This window comes from Nannobrachium achirus (genome assembly GCF_963921795.1).
Source record: "Nannobrachium achirus genome assembly, chromosome: 11".
NCBI classification, from domain to species: domain Eukaryota; kingdom Metazoa; phylum Chordata; class Actinopteri; order Myctophiformes; family Myctophidae; genus Nannobrachium; species Nannobrachium achirus.
This window is the reverse complement of record NC_137820.1, coordinates 29,956,488-29,978,429: the sequence shown is the minus strand read 5'-3', so window position 1 is coordinate 29,978,429 and position 21,942 is coordinate 29,956,488. Positions and strand designations below refer to the sequence as shown.

The 21,942-nt window shown below is 43.9% G+C and overlaps 1 protein-coding gene across 1 annotated transcript; it reads right to left on the bottom strand.

The window, feature by feature from the left end:
• Positions 1-473: 473 nt before the first annotated feature.
• On the bottom strand, positions 474-21,888 carry LOC308294771 (zonadhesin-like). The gene is made up of 17 exons (XM_080737617.1): positions 21,761-21,888; positions 21,463-21,669; positions 21,082-21,226; positions 20,215-20,328; positions 19,235-19,362; positions 18,474-18,619; positions 15,965-16,108; positions 14,452-14,562; positions 13,826-13,995; positions 12,819-13,021; positions 11,692-11,836; positions 10,842-11,104; positions 9,705-9,891; positions 8,168-8,273; positions 7,858-7,931; positions 3,582-3,761; positions 474-1,239 (listed from the first exon to the last, which is right to left on the bottom strand). The coding sequence occupies exons 2-17, from the start codon at positions 21,526-21,528 to the stop codon at positions 1,058-1,060; spliced, it is 2,364 nt and encodes a 787-aa protein (XP_080593743.1). The 5' UTR covers positions 21,529-21,669; positions 21,761-21,888; the 3' UTR covers positions 474-1,057.
• Between the last annotated feature and the right edge of the window lie 54 nt (positions 21,889-21,942).

Below are 21,942 nucleotides of genomic sequence, written 5' to 3'. Positions count from 1 at the left end.
GGATGAGTATTATAAGCACCATGTCACCATGTCAAATTTGCTAAATGCTCCTTGTTTTATTTCAAAATTAGTATTTAACACATTTAAATGCGATGCATACATTTAGGAGAAAAAAAGCTTAAAATTTGCTGTATTTTGTCACAGCACAGCCTTAGTTTACTTACGCTGCCAACAAAATACTTTTTTTGTGATGCATTTGTATGACATGCTGTGACACACTGTGGCACTTAAATACATATTTTATACCACATGTTAATAATTCTGTCCTTTAGTGCAGGGGGGGGGGGGGGGGGTATGTTTCATTGTGCTGGGTGCCAATCACTTACATGGAAGCGTTTTCTTCAACACATTTGCTACATTTCATGATCAAAATTCACATATGAGTATACTAGGGCACCAATACTTGTTTCAGATGTTAGGTAGATGTATTTATGACATTTGCCAAAATCAATATAGCAGATTTTACAAGTAAAAACAGCAGCAAGATTTTTTTTATTTATTTTTTATTCACATTATATACATTTCCGGCTGGTGACTAAAATCGTACAGATGTTGTGTCCACAATGTTATCGTATCGTCTAGGCAAAAATGTAAAGAAAAAGTAGTGCCCAATAGGGCACAAAATTCATTTTCTAGGCCAGGGGTCTTCAACGTTTTCAGGCCAAGGACCCCTCAGTTGAGAGAGAGACGGAGCAGGGACCCCCACACCATTTCAAAGATTACATAGTTTCATTGTTTGACAGCACAATCAGTGTATTTTGGATTCCTGTCAATTTGTGTTTTCAGATATTTAACCACTTGAACTGTCAAGACTTAATAAACCTGACCTTTCACTCTGTACTTAGTCTGCTCTTTTTTCCCCTCTACACCAAACCGAACATATTTTTGCATAACAAATACATTTTGGCTAAAGTTTTCAAAATATGGACACTAGGGTTCAAGTGGTTATTATAAAAAAGAAGATAACAGTTTCTATCACTCAAAGATTTGGAGGATCCCCTGTAGTGACTCTGTGGACACCCTAGGGGTCCCGGACCCCCTGTTGAAGACCCTTGTTCTAGCGACACGTGCTGGTGGGCACACACACGCCCCCCAAGAGGATGAGGGGGGCGTCACACACACATCCCTCCACACAGGGCAGGAGACAGGGACCCTCCGAGCCCCCAAGGTTCTGGCAGCTGGGCTGAGGGCAGGCCACCGCACAGCTCTCGTAATGGCTGCCTGGAGGGCACGTCATAGCTGGAGGAGAGGAGAGGAGAGGAGAGGAGAGGAGATGAGTAATAATATACATTCTGACCAGCCTGGCCAGAATGGCTTGTCTGTGGACTAGCCGGGAATTTCTATTATTGTATTATGATCTGAGACATAATATTATGATATTATTATGAGCATCAGCGCGCCCCACGTACTTCTTGGATGGCACCGTTCTGATTTTTTTTTCCAATCCCCCGTTGTTTACATACCAGCTTAATGTCTCAATCTGCATTGGCATATAGTGGGGATTTTGGCCGAGTCGTCTTCTCCCCCGTGCGCTTCGCGTGCACGATCCGTGCACATCGAGGTAAGCAAATGTAATCCACTCCGTATGAAGCGCCCATGTCAACTTTTTTCTGATCAAAAACATCACGGACAGATGCTATGCTAACGCCTCCTCCTACAATGAAAGTGAACGGGATTTTGGCTATAGAGAACGAAAAGCAACCAAAAGCACTTACGGTTCAAAGGTTTGAGAGAATGATCCTTTTAGATCAGTCGAAGAAGACACGGAGGACAGCTGCCGATCGTTTTTTTTGGAGCTGTGTGAAACACAGGCTCCCTATACGTGGCTGTGTGGGTCTGTGTGTGTGTGTGTCTGTCTGTCTGTCTGTGTGTATGTAGCCTGAACTTCCTAAACTTCGGCACGCCACTAGTCCCACAGTTTTGCCACCACACACTCGCGCCATATGTCAAATCGACCGGCTTACTCGGGAATCGTGGGCTATTACTTTTCTAAGAGAAAGGTTCTATAGTTTAATTGATATTAATTTATTAGTGAATAAATTTTCCCCATTGACTTATAATGGGAATCGCAAAAACTCACATTCAATTATTTGTCTCTCGCAAACCATAGGGGCTAGAGTTTCAAGACTTGGAGAGGAGGTTCATAATGATTTCAAGGATTAAATAAAAAATAATTGTGTCATTTGGCCGCATGGTGGCGCCATAACACCCCACTTTACGTTTTGGCCTGTAACTCTTGAACCGTAGGTCGGAAAATTAAAAATATTTTTTCCCTGGATTCCTTGGGCCATGACGCATCTCCCCATATAGGCCACGCCCATTTGCGCCATGATAGATTTTCCGCCATCTTGAATTTTCTCCAAAACACACTTTTTGCTCCTTTTCCTACATATTTTCTTCAAATGTCACAAAAATCGGTACACACACACACACACACACACACACACACACACACACACACACACACACACACACACACACACAGCTCCACTTCACACGGGTGTGATTTTTTTTTAAATCATTATAATTTATTTCGGTTTTAATGACCTAGTACGGAAAATTCCGGTCGGCTAATTTAAGTACAGAAGAAGTATGGTTTAATCCGGTTTTAATATTAAGTGGCTCCCTGTGGCTGAGAAAGAGTTAAGGTAGGGTAAGTGATTTCACTTAAGTTTCGGTTTCAGTTTTCATGTGCCTTCCTCCAATCATGATCAAGTGGGGGCAGGCCTTGGTGGACATTTAAAAACATTTTAAACTTGAAGTACAAAGTTATTTTCCGTCAGTTCTAACTAAAATGGCTATTATCTTGTTTTCCTCGCACATATAATCGTAAAAAATATCCTATTAATATAAGGTGCTGGGAGTGAAAATTAGGAATATAAAATGTAGGGGTGCTCGGAGAAAAAAGTTTGGGAACCCCTGCACTAAGCCACCCCCGTATGTCTCTTTTTTTTTTACACATTGAACCCTTAAAATTGGCAATCTCCAGCTCACGACACCATTGCGCCACAACGCCATGTGAGCTCGCCTTGCAGATCTGCTAATTTCGGTGCCCGACACTAGCATAACTCCCTCCCAAACGTCTAATCCTAACCTGTCCCAATCGTTTCCCAATTGTAAAGGGCTTTGCACACAGCCGCGATTTTCAACAATTGCGTTTTTTACGTTTGCTGCATGATTAAAATGCATTGGATTTGGTGTGCAATGCTGTGCGGAATCCGCGCTGCGGATCCAAAAAGGAGTCATAAAAGGAGTGATGAGTTTTTACCGCATGCGACAAGACGCACAAATCGAACTGGGTTCGATCGGGAAAAAAACGCACTATGGCAGCCACCTGCCGCATGGCAAATTCAGAGCCGGCGTGCATGAGGTCATAGAGAGATGAAATTGTCATTTTTTTCCGTACGAGAAAAAAACGCATCTGTGTGCAAAGTCCTTAAACCTCCACATTCCCCAAATCTTTTTAACTATAAAACAACCATTTATCTCAAATTCTACTCAGCTTGTGGGGACATTCTGGCCCTCACAAGTATAGTAATAAAAGCACGCACGCACACTTGCACGCACACACACAGACTTACGACAGAAGGTGTTGTTGTTCCTCCATGCCACGGGGACCCTGGCAGCGGCACACATGTCGGCGTAGCTCTCTAAGGCCTGGCACAGCGCCAGCGTCTGGCCGTCAGTGGCACACAGGCCGTACATGCAGTTCTCAAAGTAAGGGCCAGGGGGCACTTCGGCGTGGCACTGCTTGAAGATGCCTGTATGAGAACACAGAAGTTATTATTATTATTATAACCAAATATATTACGGTTTGTGTAATTTGTTTTATTATTATTAACCAGTAAGATGCCTAAGGGCGAAAAGCAACCTCGCCTTTTATCTGGATAGTGATTTATATCGGAGCAGTTACCCATATACAGTATGGAGACCCCTGATACCCATATATGGAGATCCTACATGCCTACTTAGTTATTCGTTGTGAAAGTGTGAAAGTCCTATGACATCTCAGTGATGTCAGAGGGTGATGTCAGAGTATTAAACTGAGCGTTACACAGAGACGTGACACAGAGACAAGATGTGACCGTTTTCATATATTAATTATATATTAATTGTTGCGACCTACGGTTGTAACAATTAATATTATTAATATTAGTAAAACCGGTACTATTCATATTATTTTAATAGTTTTTTTTTATTATTATTTACATGTTTTTTACATTTACATTTTATAATTATCTCTCCCCTCACAAAAAATTAAAAATAAAATAATAGTAAAATAAATAAATAAAGTCCCTAACTTTATTTAACTAACTGCTTAAAGATTTCTTGGGCAATTGCCGTTTGTCAGTGAGTATTATATGTACATGTACATGTGCTGTGCGTGTGTGTGTGCGTGTGTGTGTGCGTGTGTGTGTGTGTGTAAATTTGTGCGTGCGTGTGTGTGTGTGTGTGTGTGCGTGCGTGCCGTGCGTGCGTGTGTGTGTGTGTGTGCGTGTGTGCGTGTACAGAGGCGCCGGGTTTTGTCCATGCCGCGAGGTGCTGAGCATCGAGCGCTCCCCCCCCCCCCCCCGCCCCCCCCGCTACCCCCCCCTGTGACGTCACCCCCCCCCCCCCCCCCCCCCCCGTCGTCGTCGTCGCAAAAAAAGGGCATTTTTTTTCTCAAATGGATACTTTATTTACAGTTTGTCAATAGTACAGTGGTACATTTTTACATGAAAGTTCAGCATGTTTCAACAGTTAAGCACCATAGTATCAAAGTATCAAACAAAAAACTAGCTAATGCCATGGCATTGTATTGATTAGAGAAGACACTGTGCCGTCTCGCCCTTGTATTCGTGCATCATGCAGTAGTCTGCTAAATGATAGAAAATAAAATGCAAAGAAAGACAAAATAGTATTAAAACCATGGCCACGCTATTGCAACAGCCTATTAGGCCTATAAAGTGAACACCGCATACAAGTAGGCTACTTGCAGCAAAAGAAAACCAAAAAATGGTATTTATTTCTTAGTGAGGAAGGTGCTACTCCTTACAGATGCACGGGATATGAAGCGGTTGGCTATGACATCCATGTCAAGTTTCAGTGCCGCCTCCCTGTGACAGTTCAGCAGAGTAAGATGGTTTAGTCTTGCTTGTCCCATTGTGGATCGCAGATAGGTTTTCAGTCTCCGCAGACCTGAAAATGACCTCTCTGAGCTGCATGACGTTACAGGGATAGTGAGGACTTGTTTCAGCAGCCGTGTGAGCTCTCCTAAAATGTCTCTGTTTTTCTCTCCCTTTTCACCTTTCAGAAAGTCAACAACATCATGAAAAGTAGACAGAGGATGTCCAGCTCTCTTTGCCATGCCAATGCACATGTCACGGTTCAGTGTCAGTTTGGCCGCATCGAAATCAGTTCCATAGAACTGCATTATGCGTTCGCAGTCGCCCTTTCCGACCACAAAATCCTCGACATCTTGCATGTGGTTGAACACAGAAGCACCAAATCTGCTGTTCAGGGATGATGATGCTGTGTCCATGACCTCGAAGAATTGCTGTCTGTGCGCTTCTTCTGCTGTGAAGATGTGTGGATCGCCTCCATCGTCAAATCGGCGGGGAGCCCTTCTGTGTCGTGGTGCAACTGGGCCATCCAATTTCAGTTTATCTGCTGCTGCTTTAGTGCTTTCCCAAAAGCGAGGGAATTCTTCACGCAAATCTGTTATCTGTCCTCCGAGTTCATCCACCATCTCTTTAGCTCTCTTCAGGTGCAACTGTTTGCTTTGGAGTGCAGCATTGACCACTTCCATGCGTGAGAAAAATTTCAGCATGAGTTGCAATGTGAAATAGGTGTTGAACAACTTCATCTTGTCCAACAGACCCTCGGCTTTACTTCCAGCGTCGTTGTTGTCTGTGTCACTTAGATCCTGGAGAAAGTCCATTAGTGCAGTGTAGTTGGAGTCAATGGCTTGTAACGAGGCCGTTCTCACCGTCCAGCGCGTGGGGCATAGGGGTCTCAGAGAAGGTGCGTCTGTGTCCTGGTGCTCCTTAAACCAGGCGAGTCGCTTAGGTGAATGTCTAATCAGTGTTATTAATTCACGCACAAATGCCATGAAGTTACGACACTCCTTGATGTTTTGGCCAACATCCTGTGTAGCCAAATTCAGAACGTGTGCAGTGCAATGAACGTACAATGCACGGGGCTCCAGTTGCTGCATGCGGGCTTGTAATCCTGTTTTTACACCAGACATGTTTGATGCGCCGTCATAACACTGTCCTCTGCACTTACTAATGGGCAGTGCGAATCTTAACAAGACGTCCTTTAACAGATTAAACAGTGTCTCTGCCGTTGTTGTTGCTGTCTCGTAAAATCCAACAAAATGTTCCTCTGTCTCCAGCTGGTCGGTCACAAAACGAATGCAGATAGACACTTGCTCTTTGACTGTAATGTCGGCTGTCTCGTCGATCATCACAGAGAAACACTCAGCAGACTGTATTTCCTTAACAAGATTTCTCAGCAACTCATGCGCCATCATTTCTGTCATTTCGGTAAGGATGTCGTGAGACAGCCATTTAAACTCAGTGCGAGCTAGCCACTTTTGCAGCTCTGGTTCGCATTCAGCAGCACGCAAATTTAGTATTGCCATCAAATTGGAACTTGCGTCTGTTTTCCCTCTTATAGCCATTCCCTGGATTGCAATAGTCTGAAGAGTGGTTAAAATTGCCCGCAAAGCACTTCTTGCATCAGTCATCTGCTTGTGTTTGCCAGCAGACATGGTAGCGAGAACATTCACACAGGCATTAACATTAGTTTTGACCATACTGGCAGCCCGATGCACGTCGCTGTTTTCGTGTTTTCTGAATCTTTCAAGTGCCTTGCGCCAGTTGTTAAATCCAAGCTGAACAAACGCTTTCAAGCCTTCTTGGTCGCGTGACAAGTTTGGAAGAGGAGCATCAATGTCTACAGCTGCAGTGCAAACAGCACAAAACACTTTCTGTTGAATGGAGTCGTACTTAATCCATGGGAATTTGTCTTGCCAGGAAAGTTGAAAGGTACGTTTCCACGTCGCTGGACCCTTTGCCTGCACATCTTCGTGGGCACAGCTGCTCGTGGCTGTGCTGCTGTCCGCCTCGGCTGCAGCGGTGCGCGTGCTCGAGGCGCTATTGCAACTGACTGTGTCCACCTCGGCGGATGGTTCACGGTCGCTGCTGTTGCTCGTCGTGTCCGCTGCTTCTACCGCTGGCGCTGGGGTCTTGCTCGGCCTGGGAGCGAAGAAATGTAGCTTCTTTTCCGGCAGCCTGGCGGGAGGTCTCGGTGGCGGCACCAGCGGGGTCTTGCTGCTATCCTTTGCAGCCTCTGCAAGTCCTGGAGGCTGGCTGGCTGGCGTACCGAAATTCAGGGTCTTCTGGGTCAGGAGGCGTCTCTTCTTGGTGAGTGGCATGACTGGCATCTTGCTGTACACTGCAATAAGTGAAGGCATAGCTACTGTATGCTGGCCTTTATTCTCTACCTGCCAGGTTAAAACAAAAGGCACTGCTCCGCCTCCCAACGTTAGTTTCTATCGCTCCCACAGCCCCCACACCAGCCCCCCCATTGGAATGTACCTGGCCGGTTTAAACAAAAGGAACTATTAGGCATGTTTGCATACATGCAAATAGGCTATGGGAGTGCTCCGCCTCCAGTCCCAACGTTAGTTTCTATCGCTCCCTCAGCCCCCACACCAGCCCCTCCCATAGGAATGTGGGGTTGGGGGGCTGGTGTTTTCCCCTCAAACAAAACTGTAGGACTACGTGTACATTTCGGGCTTGATCTCCCGGGGTGCCGCGGCCCTGCGGCCCACACAGAGACGGCGCCTATGTGCGTGTATGTGTGTCTAACCATTAGGATCGGTGATCATGCCACATCTGGTCTTGGCCTCCTCTTCTACACTTTTGTCGCAGTCTCGATGGCAACTGATGGACAGGCAGATGGATGGATGGACGGATGGATGGACGGACGGATGGATGTGCAACGACAAAAACAATTGAATCGTTTATTGAAAGTATTTGATTGCCAATTAATTGTCAAGTAGTGGAAATAACAGATCGACAACATGTTGCATGTGAGCTTCTCTATCTCTGCTATACTTTCAGTGTGTCTGTGCGTGCGTGAGTGCGTGCATGCGTGTGTGAGTGAGAGAGAGACTCACTTGGGATCACCGGGGACCTCCCAGCTGTCTCCCAGGTCGTTGGTGTTGGCGGCTGCTTCGCCGTTTGGTTTGATATTGTCATCACTCGCTTTGCCGTTAAAGTTTCCTATACAAACAAACACACGCAGGCGACTGAGTAGTGGGACTGAGTTAATAGGGCCCAAGGTGGAGGGGCCTTCATTACTTTATATTTTAGCTATTGAAAAATAGCAGGCTGTGACAGATAAACATCGTCGCTTAGTAGTTTTGTAACTTTTACTGCTGTGTCCATTCAACTCTCTCTCTCTCTCTCTCTCTCTCTCTCTCTCTCTCTCTCTCTCTCTCTCTCTGCGTGTGTGCGTGCGCTCTGCCACTGGAGATGGGATTTATGGCTCTTTGAAGTGAGCCGGATCTCTAGGATCCGTTCATTTCAAAGAGCCGTTCAAAAGACTGGCTCATTCTAGTCACTAGTTGTAGTTACTTTGTAGATTTTGATTATAATTATCACTTCAACCCTATATACATTTATTTCGGACATAATAGGTACATAGGCCTACCTGCCATTTGAAAATAGCCGATCTACAAGCTGTGAGCTTGTAGATCTGCTATTTTCAAATGTTTTTTCCCCCTACATTTTATTCATTGGAAAAAATGTGAAATGGGACATTTTGCATAATAAGTACTTTCTACTTTAACTACATTTTGATACCAATACTTTGATATTTTTACTCAAGTAGTCTACATTTTTTATTCCAAACTTCAACTTGTGGCAGAGTATTTCTACATTGTTGTACTTTTCCCACCACTGTTGTTCATTAAAGGAACGGCTCCCTATACTGCGATTGCGAACCGGATCCCATCGTTCATATCAAAGAGCCGTTCAAAAGACTCGATTCGTTCGCGAACGTCCCGCCTCTATCTGCCACTGCATGTCAGAAAGCAGCAGGTGTTTGACCGTAATGCGCATCGCAGGACATATTTCGTACTCTCTTTGTTCGTGAACTAAAATGAAGACAGATTTTAGCCCAGTCTTTATTTTGTAGTTAGGGTTACATTTTCGTCTCCTCTTTATTCCTCAATGAAATTGTGAACTGCTGTGGGCGCTGGTCACTGCATGGGACAGCAGGGGCACCACGGCCACTGTGGCCGTTTGAGCATGTCATTTTTCGAGGGGCACACGGCCAAAGAGAGGGGCAACGACGGCCATGGCCGTCGTGGCCGCCGTGAAATTCCTGCCCTGCCTGGAACTAAATATTTTGAGATTGGGATCCGTGGCCAAATACATATCAGTCTGGGGGTCCTTCACGTGAAAAAGTTTGAGCACCACTGACATAGAAACATAGGTTTTTCAAAAAAAAAACTTAGAAGGTCAAGATTTTTCAAAAATAGCAGATGTACAAGCTCGCAGCGCGGCACCGAGTGCCGCGCTGTGAGCTTGTATATCTGCTATTTTTCAATAGTTAAAGTACCCAGGGCCCAGAATTTGGTGCGACACCCCTGCATAAACTAACACTGAAGCTTCAATAATTGGCGAGATGAACGTCGGCCCGGTCCTTACCGGCCATTCCACAAAGCAGGCCGCTGTAGGAGTTGGGGAGCTGCACGTCTGCGTGGTGTTTGCCGTCGAAGCGCACCCGAAGGCCAAAGCTCGTCTCCAGGACCACAAACTTCCCGCTCAGGTAGACCTTCCCCTGCACGCGGGGAAGGTTGAAAGGAGGGCTCACCTGCAGGGTATCTCCTTTCACCTGAGAGTTGATGATAGATGGATAGTCAGTCATTATTAATATCGTACGCTTTAGGGGCAGAAACCTTTTATTAACATTTTTGTGTGTGTGTTTCTTTTTTGGTAAATCAACGACCTACTTGATCGTACTACAGCGTCACACAAAAGCATCAAAAGAAGCAGATCCGCATGGTGATTTAATCTAGCAAAGCCTAGCTAAGATCAGTGACAACCACACCCCTCAACACCTCCCAGAATATGGGAGAGCCACTCAACACAACACCTCCCAGGCGATGGGAGAGGCACTCAACACCTCCCAGAATATGGGAGAGCCACTCAACACAACACCTCCCAGGCGATGGGAGAGGCACTCAACACCTCCCAGAATATGGGAGAGACACTCAACACCTCCCAGAGGTTCAAATAAGTCCCGAAAACATAATTAATTTCAGTGTGCACATTTTTTAGGGGGCCAGAGCATTTCTCAACAAATGATCTGTTAGTTAGGCATAGTTCCTGTGAGGTTAAGGTTAGGACTAAATGGATGTTTCACATTCAAATAAAATAAACATACTGAATATTAATAAAACATAAATGAAAAAAGAGGATGGAAATGGAAAATCACAGCCCACTCACTCATTCATTAGAAGGACAATATCAGTCATTAGAACCAAGGACTGGTGTTTTCAATGAATCTATCATGGTTTAAATGGAATAGTTTGAAAGTGAAATATACCTTTACGGATATGGTTAGGCATGGTTTTAGTGAGGTTAAGGTCAGAGTTACAGTTAGAGTTAGGCGTAGTTACAAAAAACACAAGGAAGAAGTTGAACGCAAGGAAGCACGCAGAATGACAGGCAATCACACGACTACACTGGCCAATCACAGCTGGTCTATGCTGCTGACGTGTGAGCTACAGTAGGCTTTCTAATGTCACTGATTTGACGGTGATCAATATCTTCTCTTCTCACCAGGACTTTGCGGTCCTTGCCCAAGATGACGGTCAAGGACCGGTGGTCACCGTCATACACGGTGACCACGACGGCCCTGACGTACGAGAGCTTCTTGTTGCAGCCGCGGTGCTCGTTCTGGGTGTCCACAGTGAAGTACGGCAAGCCGGAGGTCTGTGTGCAGGGCTTGGTGAGGGTGTAGGCACAGGCGCCGTTGAAGTGGTGGGTCCTCTTGTCAAAGGTCACATAGTGGGGGTCGCCCGACACCGAACTCATGCCCGTAGCTGCAGGGAAGAGCACAGTTAGCTTAGCTTTGTTGTGAGTGCGACATGTACGTGTACTTGAATTGGTTGGATGGATGGATGGATGGATGGATGGGATGGGATGGATAGGATGGATGGATGGATGGATGGATGGGTGGATGGATGGATGGATGGATGGATGGATGGATGGATGGATAGGATGGATGGATGGATGGATGGAAGGAAGGAAGGAAGGAAGGAAGGAAGGAAGGAAGGGAGGAAGGGAGGGAGGGAGGAAGGGAGGGAGGGAGGGAGGAAGGAAGGTAGGAAGGAAGGAAGGAAGGAGGAAGGAAGGAAGGATCCTAGAAAGAAAGAAAGAAAGAAAGAAAAGTAACTACAGTGATAAAAATGTATTTTTTACATGTTTGCAACTCCGTGTTTGTCCTCCGCATGTACTCAAGCCATCTACTAGTGGCAAAAAGTGGTCAAATTTAAAAAGTATACAAGTGTTGTAATTGAGAACGGCATAATAGTGAACAATACAATCTATTAGTGTGTGTGTGTGTGTGTGTGTGTGTGTGTGTGTGTGTGTGTGTGTGTGTGTGTGTGTGTGTGTGTGTGTGTCGTACGCAGGTCATGGCAGCCGTATTGTCCGTTTTGCAGCGAACAGCTCTGGGTGACCGGGTTACAGCTGGCTTTCTGACACTGGACGGTCCCTCCTCCCTGGCACACACACTTATTCTCGCAGGCCTCCAGGTACCACTCAACACCCACCTGACACACACACACACACACACACACACACACACACACACACACACACACACACACACACAGGTGAAAAACAGGCAGACATGGTCCCTTTCGGGTGGAAACCTTATAATTCCAAAAAACTTCGTATCGGTGTTCGTATGGTTCAATATGTATCTAATTGTGGAATAGTATAGTCTGGTGGGGAAATCCTTATTATTCCTACGTCCCATAATTTCGACTAAGGGAGTCGGCAGGTTAGCTACTCACTCGCATCACGGTTACTGAGATTAGGGTTAGGGTTTGGGTTAGGTTTAGGCATAGAGGTTAACATTCACCCACGTCGGCAGGTTAGCTTTTCATCAGGTCAAAATTCACCCGTGGCGAAAGGATGAACCGTCGAACAGATGCTATGTCGCAATGTCCACACGATCCCTAGTCTGGCTATGTGTGACTGCTTAGAGAATAGAAGATAGACATTTTTGATTGTACTCGGTTTGATATATCACTAAAGAGTGAATTATCCTGGACTTCCTCATTATATCTTCAAGCCACTTTCAAAAAAGCATTGTGATAAAAAAACAATAATCGAATTAAATGTATCGTGAAATTATCCTCCGTAATGCCCTGGGATCAATTCACCTTTTTATTTGCCAAACTGCATATCCGGTAACCTCTATATAATTGGTCAAACAGACCTGTAAATAACGTAACTTTTTTCCCCACTCTACCAAATTTACCCTTTGCCAAAAAAATTGCCGATCTACAACAAGCACACGCAACACGTTGTGAGCTCTACTCTACTCAAAATTTTGTTCAAATGTTCCGCCGCAGGATAAAGGGGATATTTTGATTATCGCGATCATATCATTGATCGTAGTTTATTTCTTCACAATAATCGTGACATGACATTTTCATAAGGTCCCATCCACAGTTCACAGTGTGGTTGTATTCCATTTGGGGGTGGTCCTCTGCATGACAACGTTTGGAGGACCATGCGACTCACGGGGTAGTATTCTCCGCTGGAGTCTGTGCAGCCGCAGTCCTGGGGCGCGACGCACTTGTAATCGCTGAGAACGAAGCCGGGGTCGCACCCGCAGCCTTCCACGCACGCGTCCTGGCAGCCCGCCCGCCCGCCCGCACCCACGCACGTGTCCGGGCACGCGCTCACGCACAGAGAGTAGGAGCTGTGGGGAGGGCAGCTCAGAGCTGGAGGCACGGATGGAGGAATGGTGAAGAGGCAGAGAGAGAGGGAGGGTGAGAGAGAGAGAGAGACCGACAGACAGACAGACAGACAGACAGACAGACAGGATCTTTATTACACTCAACACATACAGCATGTAAATTGCACCAGGGTCGTTTAGCCTATGTCTGTAGCCGGACAAAATGTGTCTAAAATATTAGTCCTTGTCCGTGGCAAGTTTGCGATTTTGTTTTTAATGCACCATTATAATGTTGTTATTTTTGATCGAATGCCAAGTCTCCAGTTTTTTTTTTCTTCTTCAGAATATGTACAAGTATGACACTGATTTATTAAGTCACTATATGGCAAATTAAGGGTCCACTAGTAGGCCTACTAGTTCTTGTCAAATGTTTTGTTTGACCCCCTGTACAATGAAACCAAATTTGGTTTGCTCTCAGACTCAGAGTTCTAGTAATATTATTGTCCACTAATGTACGTTGTCTTTGGCAAAAGTTACATTTTAACATAAGCGTCCACCACAAGCCAACATGGCGAAGACCCTTGGAATTCACCCTTTGTCAAGTCCCGCCCGTTGAATACTTGAATACTTATTTTCTCTTCTGGGGGGTCCCTGGCAAACAATAAAAAATAAAAATAAATAAATGAAGGGGGTCTGTGACCAAATACACAAAACTGTGGGGGTCCTCGGCACAAAGAGGTTTGAGAACTAGAATCGAACTAGAAACTAGAAGAATCATTTGTAATAAAGTATTCAATCAATCAATCAATCAATCAATCAATCAATCAATCAATCAATCACACAGACTTACGGCAGTAGTCCTGGCTCCTCCAGGGCTGAAGGGGGGCTCCAGCAGTGAGACAGGAGTCTGTGTAGGCCTGCAGCTGGTCACACAGCAACTCCTGCAGGCCGTCGTATTCGCACATGTCATACACACAGGCCTGGTAGAAGCGAGTGGGATCCACCACTTTGATGCACTCCCTGGAAAGGTGTGGAGGAGTCATTCAAACTATAATCACTTGATATTATGTTATACAAAATTAACCAACGTTTAATTAAATAATTGATTCATATTTAATCAGCCCCTAATTTGGGCCTGTCATTGTAAAGGTTATTTTTAGGGCATGTTTTATGGCTGTTATAGAGAGGGCAGTCGTGACACAGCATGAACGGAAAGCATTTGTGTGGTTTTAGATTTGTACTAGTTTCAATAATTTTAACCACTAGGGCGTCACTTCTTGCCACACTATATGAGCCATTTTTATTTATTCTTTATCGTCTGTTTGCAAGTCGTTAAATCTATATATACCGGTATATTTTTAAACACTTTCAACTCAAATCTTTGCTGCTTCTTATTTTGAGATGGGGTTCGGCGGCCAAATACATAATAAATATTGAGGTCCTTGACATGAAAATGGGGAAAGTAATGGCAGTCACCCGAAGGGTCCGGCAGGGTCCTTGAGTTTACCACAGTTCTCTGGTTTCTCCACCTCAGCCTGTAGTGTCGGGTCACACTCTGGCTCATACGGAATGGGGTCTGGTTTGCATCTGTAAAAAAACAAACAAAAAAAAAACAACAACAATAAATACAAACACATGTTAAGTTATAGTTTTTTGTTAAAATAAGTTTCAAATAGGTCTATATTCTGATATAAATCCTTGTTATAGTAGAGTGTTTGTTTGTTCAGTAACAGTCGTCTCCCTGTCTCTTCGGTTCTTTATTAACCCTTAAGTTCTGTTCAGATTCACCTTAGTTCCGTGCTTCAACTCTATGTTCACAGTTTATTTTACCATATATATCATATGAATTGTTTGGAAGACAAATTCAATGTATGATGATGATTTGTTAAGTTAAAAATTATATCCCCCAGGTCAAAATGACCCATGAACAGAATTAGACGGTAAAAAAAATGGTGGGGGTGTAGCATGGGTGTAGTGCAAAAATATTTTTTGTACATGTTAATCGCAGAAGAATCTTTAAGGCCAGTGAGTTGAGTTTCAGGTAGAAAAAAATGTAAACTTCTACCTTCAAATGAAAATTTAAAACAGGTCAAAATGACCTGAACAGAACTTAAGAAAATTATATTTTCAGGTCGGGATACCAATTATTATAATTTCCTTTTTTTTTCTCTCTCTCTTTTCAATCAGGAGAGAGAACTCATAGGCTACAGGATAAACAGGTGGAAATGGAAGTGTAGACACTAAGAAACGAGGAGGCAAAATTGGAACTAGAACATTACAGAACTAAAGCTGATGAATTGGTACTTTGTCCTGATTGGATGCCATTGAACACCCCCCACAACAACGTCTACTGAGTGACAAAAAAAACTGGGGACCCCCACCCTGACAAGCACTTGGATTACATTTACTTGGATTACATTTAATGTGACTAGATTCCTACATGCTCACAACGCCTCGCAAATGTAGATCAGCTATTTTCACAATGTTCGTCTCTTGCTTACTTAATATTTGACAGTTTGGCCAGTCCTGTCGAATATTCGACTATTCGAATACTTGGAGGTCGAATAATTTGAATACTAAAAATCACTATTCGTGAATGCCCTACTTTCTGGCCTTGACAGCCCATACATACATCCAAACAGGAAAGTCCTGCATTAAACAACATTAATCGACGCTAAACTCACTTTGCCATTCACTTTATGTATGCGCATACTCTCTATACTTGTACCAGTTCAAATATAATTATTAAAGGTTGAGAACCACTGTTATAGTCATAGATGACGTCACAGAAGACAAGATTGGAGCCACAACGCTCCCACATCGATCCTGAGATCCACGTGATTAAACTCCTATTTGGTAAAGACTTACAGTACAGCCATATTCCCTGACTCTAAATATGAACCCAATCATCCCTGCTGACATGTCCCCAACCAGGAGCTCAGCTCATACCACATGACGTCCCAGAATCCCACGGGAGGCCAAAACTCACACGTCATCCTCGTCGTCCTCCGTCTGCCAGCTGTTGCCAAATTCATTTTCGCCCATGGCCAGCATGCCATTTGGCATGGCGAAGTCGTCGTCCGGTTTGCCGTTGAAATTGCCGCACATACCGCTCATCTGGTCATTGTAGGAACTGGAGGGGAGGAGAGGAGAGGAGAAATAATTAGAGATTAAAGGAAAACTTTAGTTTTTTCACAAAAGAAAGGGTTCATATTTTAGATAGTAATATATAGTACATATTAGAGATAAGACAAGATGAGTGTTAAAACATTTTCATTTACTGCTTTCTATCGTTTTAGCCATTTTAATGACTTGATTTCAGTGGTTGGGGGCATGCGTGCAAGTGGCTAAATATGTATTTTTAGATACAAAAACCCATTCCATACACCATAATCTTTCATGGGCAGATGTGTCTTATGGGGGCTAGTGTCACTGTAAATAGTAATAAAGAAATTGCCGCGCGCCTTCGCGCGTGTGCAAGACACCAGTCATGTTGCCATACCTTAGCAACAGGCATGATACATTGATTTTAAGAAGTACATTCTATTTTTTCCTTAGTTTCTACAGTTGCTTGGGCTGGATATCAGCAGCCTGGAACGGTTGTTCAAGTGCAGCTAAACTTGGCATATAGTAAACGTGCCACAAATCAATTAACAATAATGAATTGCACCTGTACAGCTGACCTGCAGAACCTGGGAATATACTGTACCATCTTGTCAAGATGGGGAGAATAAGCGTGGAGAATATAATTATAATACCTTGTTAAAGTGATCATTTTGTTAAATTTTGATTTGTAGCTATTTTACTATAATTTAACAACATAATAACCAGCACAGAGACAGAGAGACATTCATGGATTTATATTTAAACCACAACTAATAAGATTATTTAAAGGGGGAAATCTACAACAGAGCATTGGGAGGGTTAGCACTCACCCCAAGTAAGGTTAGGGTTAGGTTTGCGTGTTGAAAAGATGGCACATAGAAACAGCGAAACACTCCCTATTTAAAGACACGTCATGGACGGAAAAGAGAGGAGTAACCAGTGGGCCAGTAGCCATGTTTCCATAAACTTATTCGAATTAGTCGAATTATCAGAAATACGCATTAAGACAAAGCGAATTTAGCATGTTTCCATTTGCGGGTGTCATTCGAATTAGCGACGGTCGCATGAGTTGACCGGTCTGATTTTTTCTGCAAGCTCACAACGTGGCGCGGAGACACGGATGCGAGCTGCTGTGAGCTTGTAGATCGTACACTTTTGGCACGCAACACCGTGTGATGAGGAAGGGCATGGATGGCTTGACTCCCAACTCTATGCTTGACTCCGGGAGGTGAAAACGGGAGGAATTTACACACGGTCCGTGTCACTCCTTGTGTAACAAACAACCGGTTTGTTTTGTGGGCTAACGGACGTTGAGCGGCAGGGGAAAGTGTTAAATTGGAGGACGATATGGATCCAGAACGTCATAATATTGTCTGACCCGTTTCCATTCACAAATGCGCATTTAGTTTATTCGATAAAGCCTCAAAATCCACCTCCTCCAAGCGGATAATTTTTTTTGCGGATAATGAAAGTTTATTCGCATTTTGAAGTGTTTCCAGAAAAAGATTTTGCGAAGAAGCCATTAATGCGCGTTAAGTGGCTTTATGGAAACGCCACTAGTGTCACCCACGACAATAACCTATTTTTTGCGTTTAAGGCATAAAGATTGAATGAGGATTTGGTCCAAGACGCAGCAAAGCACGGGCGCGGTTTGTCTTGACCTTTGAACTTGGCCCGTACCGTACCTATGCCAATGCACGTGTGCATCTCTTAATTATGGGCATATATGATGCCCAGGCATCAAACCCAGGCCCTAACTTGCCAAGGCCCTGCTTGGCTTTACTAATTAACATACGTTTTATGCCCATGGAGATACCTGTCCCAATGTCATCAATATTAAGGACATATCTGGGAATGCCCATATTTGGTAATGCCCGAATATCGGAGCATTCAGACGAATTTCGTAGTGAATTTCGGAACGCGCTAATAAAAAAATCAACCTCACGTTATGTCAATCACGTTTGCACACTGCCGCCCCTTTCGTATTTATTTTCGGACCAGGGTTGATATTTTCCGATTTTCCGACTTGCTCTCTCTCTCTTCCTCTCTCTCTCCCTGGCCTCCGGATTTCGGATTTCCAAAACGCAACGAAAACACGCAGTGCAGTGTGCAACCAGCTTAACGCTGTGTGTGTTTGTACACTCTCAGAGTTATAGGGGTCCTTTCACTTAAATTAAAACATTTAAGAAACACTATAGTACTAGACTATTATAAGTTGCCGTAGTAAATCAGTGGCATACATAACACTTCATGGGGGGAACGTGTTTAAGCACTCCAGGTGTTAATTGATGACAAGTTGTGTTTTTTTAATTAAATCTTTTGAAATAATATCTATACATAATATGTTTTATGTAGAAAACATGTGGGTGGTGACCCAACAAGGTAGTACCAACCTGGGCACGGTGATCCGGGCGTACATGTTCCCGTCCCAGCGCACAAGTAGGCCGAACGTGGTCTGCAGCAGGACGTACTGGCCCGCCAGGGAAACATTGACCAGGGGAGAGGGAGAGTTGGGGAGGGCCACCTGTCGCCCGGCCACCTGCGAGGAGAGAGAGAGAGAGAGAGAGAGAGAGAGAGAGAGAGAGAGAGAGGGGTGAAAGGGGTACAACAGTTAATCCATTAAGGCCTGGAATTATTTTATATTATAGCTATTGAAAAATACACACGCTTGTAGGTTTCCACCGACAACGAGGATATACTGTATATGTCATTGTAGTGGCGCACATAGTGCAAGTTTGAAGTTTCTATCCTCACGCGATCCGGTTCCTGAATGATGACATGGACCTTGAAAGACGCCAGAGACTGGGCCAGCCTTCACGCACTTAATGCGCGTGAGGCGGTCGCAGACGCATGCACGCGTGCGCGTGCGCACACACACACACACACACACACACACACACACACACACACCACACCCACGCACACCTCCATACATGGACATGCCTTTTATCTACTGTATATATCGACATAGACAGACCTAAATGGACATTTTTATGAACTGTGGACTGAAAATGAAGTATTTAGTGGTTGATTATTTTCATTATTTTACCTTCTTAGTCTAGTCCTGTTGTCTTGTTTTATTGATTACTATCCGAAGGGCTGACCTGTGACGTGATGAATAAAGGTTGATTGGTTGATTGATTGACATACTGACCAGGATCTTCTTGTTCAACAGCATGGTGACGGTGACATTTTCCACGGTGACATAGAGCTTCTTCAGGTAGGCCACGCCTGAAGAAGGGCTCAACTTTCTGTTCTTGGCCTCCACAGAAAACCAGGGACCTGAACAACACACCAAACACGGCTCTGATCCAAGTCCTACAGTACGTTCATGTGTTCATCCTGGAATCGGCTCATTTGTGTATTCATATATATATATATATATATATATATATATATATATATATATATATATATATATATATATTATTTTTTTGTCAAAAATGCTGCTCAGTGACTCAAGAGATGGAATTGAAACAACTGAAGTTCAGGAGAGAGAGAAACACACCTTTACTCCACCCCCTCTCCACCAGCTACCCAAGTCATCTACCTGGCTCTATTTATCCTCACTCTAACCTCCCAGAATCCCCTAAGCTTTTTTTAACGAAGACCACACAATGGTGTTCGTTTCACTCTGGGCATGTAAAACCCTTTTTCATTTAAATTAACACTAAGGTGTGTTTACCGTGTAGTAGATAAGATAAGTCTTAATTTGCTGTGCAGCTGGCAGTAGATTCAAATAAGAAATGTGGGAAAACAAAACATGTTCAGATGTATCTTTCAATGCCAGTGTTACTTAGAACACAGTAATATGCAGAGGATATCATCAATAGCCCCCCCCCCCCCCCAAAAAAAAAAAAGAAAAAAAGAAAAAAAAGAGAAAGAAACAACAGAACATTTTAAAAGAAGAAAATATATTAAAAATATATTACAGTGGAAAAGGGGAGGTTAAGTATAGGCTTTGTCTATGTCTACCAGTTTCGAGAGGCAGCCTCCAGTATAAGTGACTTTTTAGACCGATTTTAAAGGACGTTGCTAGAGCCAAATTGGGGTTGAACATGAACTGTGGAGCTGCCTCTGGTGTTGTAATTGTGGACATCCTTGTAGGTGTACAAGGACGGTAGCATACAGTACCTGTGCTGTTTTCACTTGCTCTGGCCAGTGTGTACGTGCAGGTACCCATGAAATTGAAGTACTTCCCATCAAAGGTTGTGTAGTGAGGGTCTCCTGAACAATCACAGTCGCCTTCTGACAGGGGGGACACAGTACACAACACATCAGCAGTTATGGAAGAAGTACTCCAAATGTTTTACTCAAGTAAAAGTAGTGTACCGTACTGTAGGCTGTTGTTACAAGTGCAAGTTCTGTATTAAATATGCACTTGAGTAAAAGTAAAAAAGTATTGGCCTCAAAATGTATTTCAAGTACCAAAAGTAAAGGTACTCATAATTTCACCAGTTTTCCTGTATAAATGAATTATATAAAACATCCTTTGAAAATAGCAGATCTACCACATTTTTGGTCATTTATCCAGCTCTAACATGAACAATAGCTTTGTTTGGTTGTTTTGTTTAATTGATTGATTAAATATTACAGTAAAACATTTAAGCCGTTTCCACTGTGGTCCTATGTATTCAATTTATCAATAGAGCGTAGAATATTCACCTACAGGTATTTATTAATTCAGGTCGGTATAACCACTGCCAGCAGTTTTCATAGATCTTTGCGCATGGCCCCTCATTTCAATGGGAATTCATATCTAACTCTAAGTGTTCTGAAAGGCCAGTGTCGTCTCACCCTTCAGTGAATGGTTGTCTGGGCATTCAGCATTACAGTGGCAGAGTGTGAGTGCACATTCCCACCTATAATTTGGTACAGTATAGTCGGTGCGATTGGGAGGGGTGAAATTGCAACAAATACGTTACAGAATTTGTTTTAATCGCAATAAAACGTGCGTGTGTGATTGATTGTGGCCGTATAGTGGTAACCACATGGACTTACTGCAGGGTTTGCAGCCCCACGCTCCTCCTGGCAACTGCTCACACTTGTTCGGGTCTAGGCACTCGAACTCCGCACAGCTGACAGCGTTGGGACCATCACAAATACACTTGAACTTACAGTCCTCCAAATAAAACTCCTCCCCTTTCTGCGAGAGAGAGAGAGAGAGAGAGAGAGTTAGTTTTTACATAAATTAACACGCCCTACTTGATCATACAGTACTACAGCGTCACACGAAAGCATCAAAAGCAGCCTGAAACGACGATGTGAATCTTGAAAAGTGACAGTTATACGGTAGGTGTTTCAGTCAAGGCGTTGTTGCCCCCTGAATCCGCAGACTACCCAGTAAAAATGTTTGTAAGCAAAAGAGGTCCATCTGTATACCTCATAGTCATGACCGAAGATGTCTTCACACCCACAGTTGGGACAGTCGCCCATGGCCATTTGCATCACAGTCCTCGGCCTCGCACACCTTCCAGCACTGACGAATGCGTAGCCCAGAATTTGGTCACACGGCGAAGGCACGACAGTGCCGATCTTCGCACACTTTCCAGGACCAACTAATGTGTAGCCACATTTGGTCACAAATTCCTGACCAAATGAATGTCAAATATCAAAATGTTGAATCAAGGTACATAATAAAGTGTCACAAAAGGTATGTTTGAAAGGTGAGCAACCTAACCTGCGTTTGTTCTGTCAGCCAGACAGAACAGGAGAAGCAGCAACACCACCTTCATTGTGAATCTCAGTCTCTGAAGACGAACAAGTATGATGTCTGATGCCTTATGTTGTATTTATAGGGGGTTCAGACTCTAACATTCTGATCCTGTTTGTCATTAATCTAATATGTAATATGTTGAGCAA

Bases quoted from the DNA above. Each gene is read 5' to 3' on its own strand.
- LOC308294771 (XM_080737617.1), bottom strand. From the start codon at position 21,528: ATGCAAATGGCCATGGGCGACTGTCCCAACTGTGGGTGTGAAGACATC. The intron at 21,227-21,462 runs GTATACAGATGG...TCTCTCTCGCAG, and splicing joins TCTTCGGTCATGACTATGAG to AAAGGGGAGGAGTTTTATTT. The intron at 13,022-13,825 runs GTAAGTCTGTGT...CCGTGCCTCCAG, and splicing joins GAGGAGCCAGGACTACTGCC to CTCTGAGCTGCCCTCCCCAC.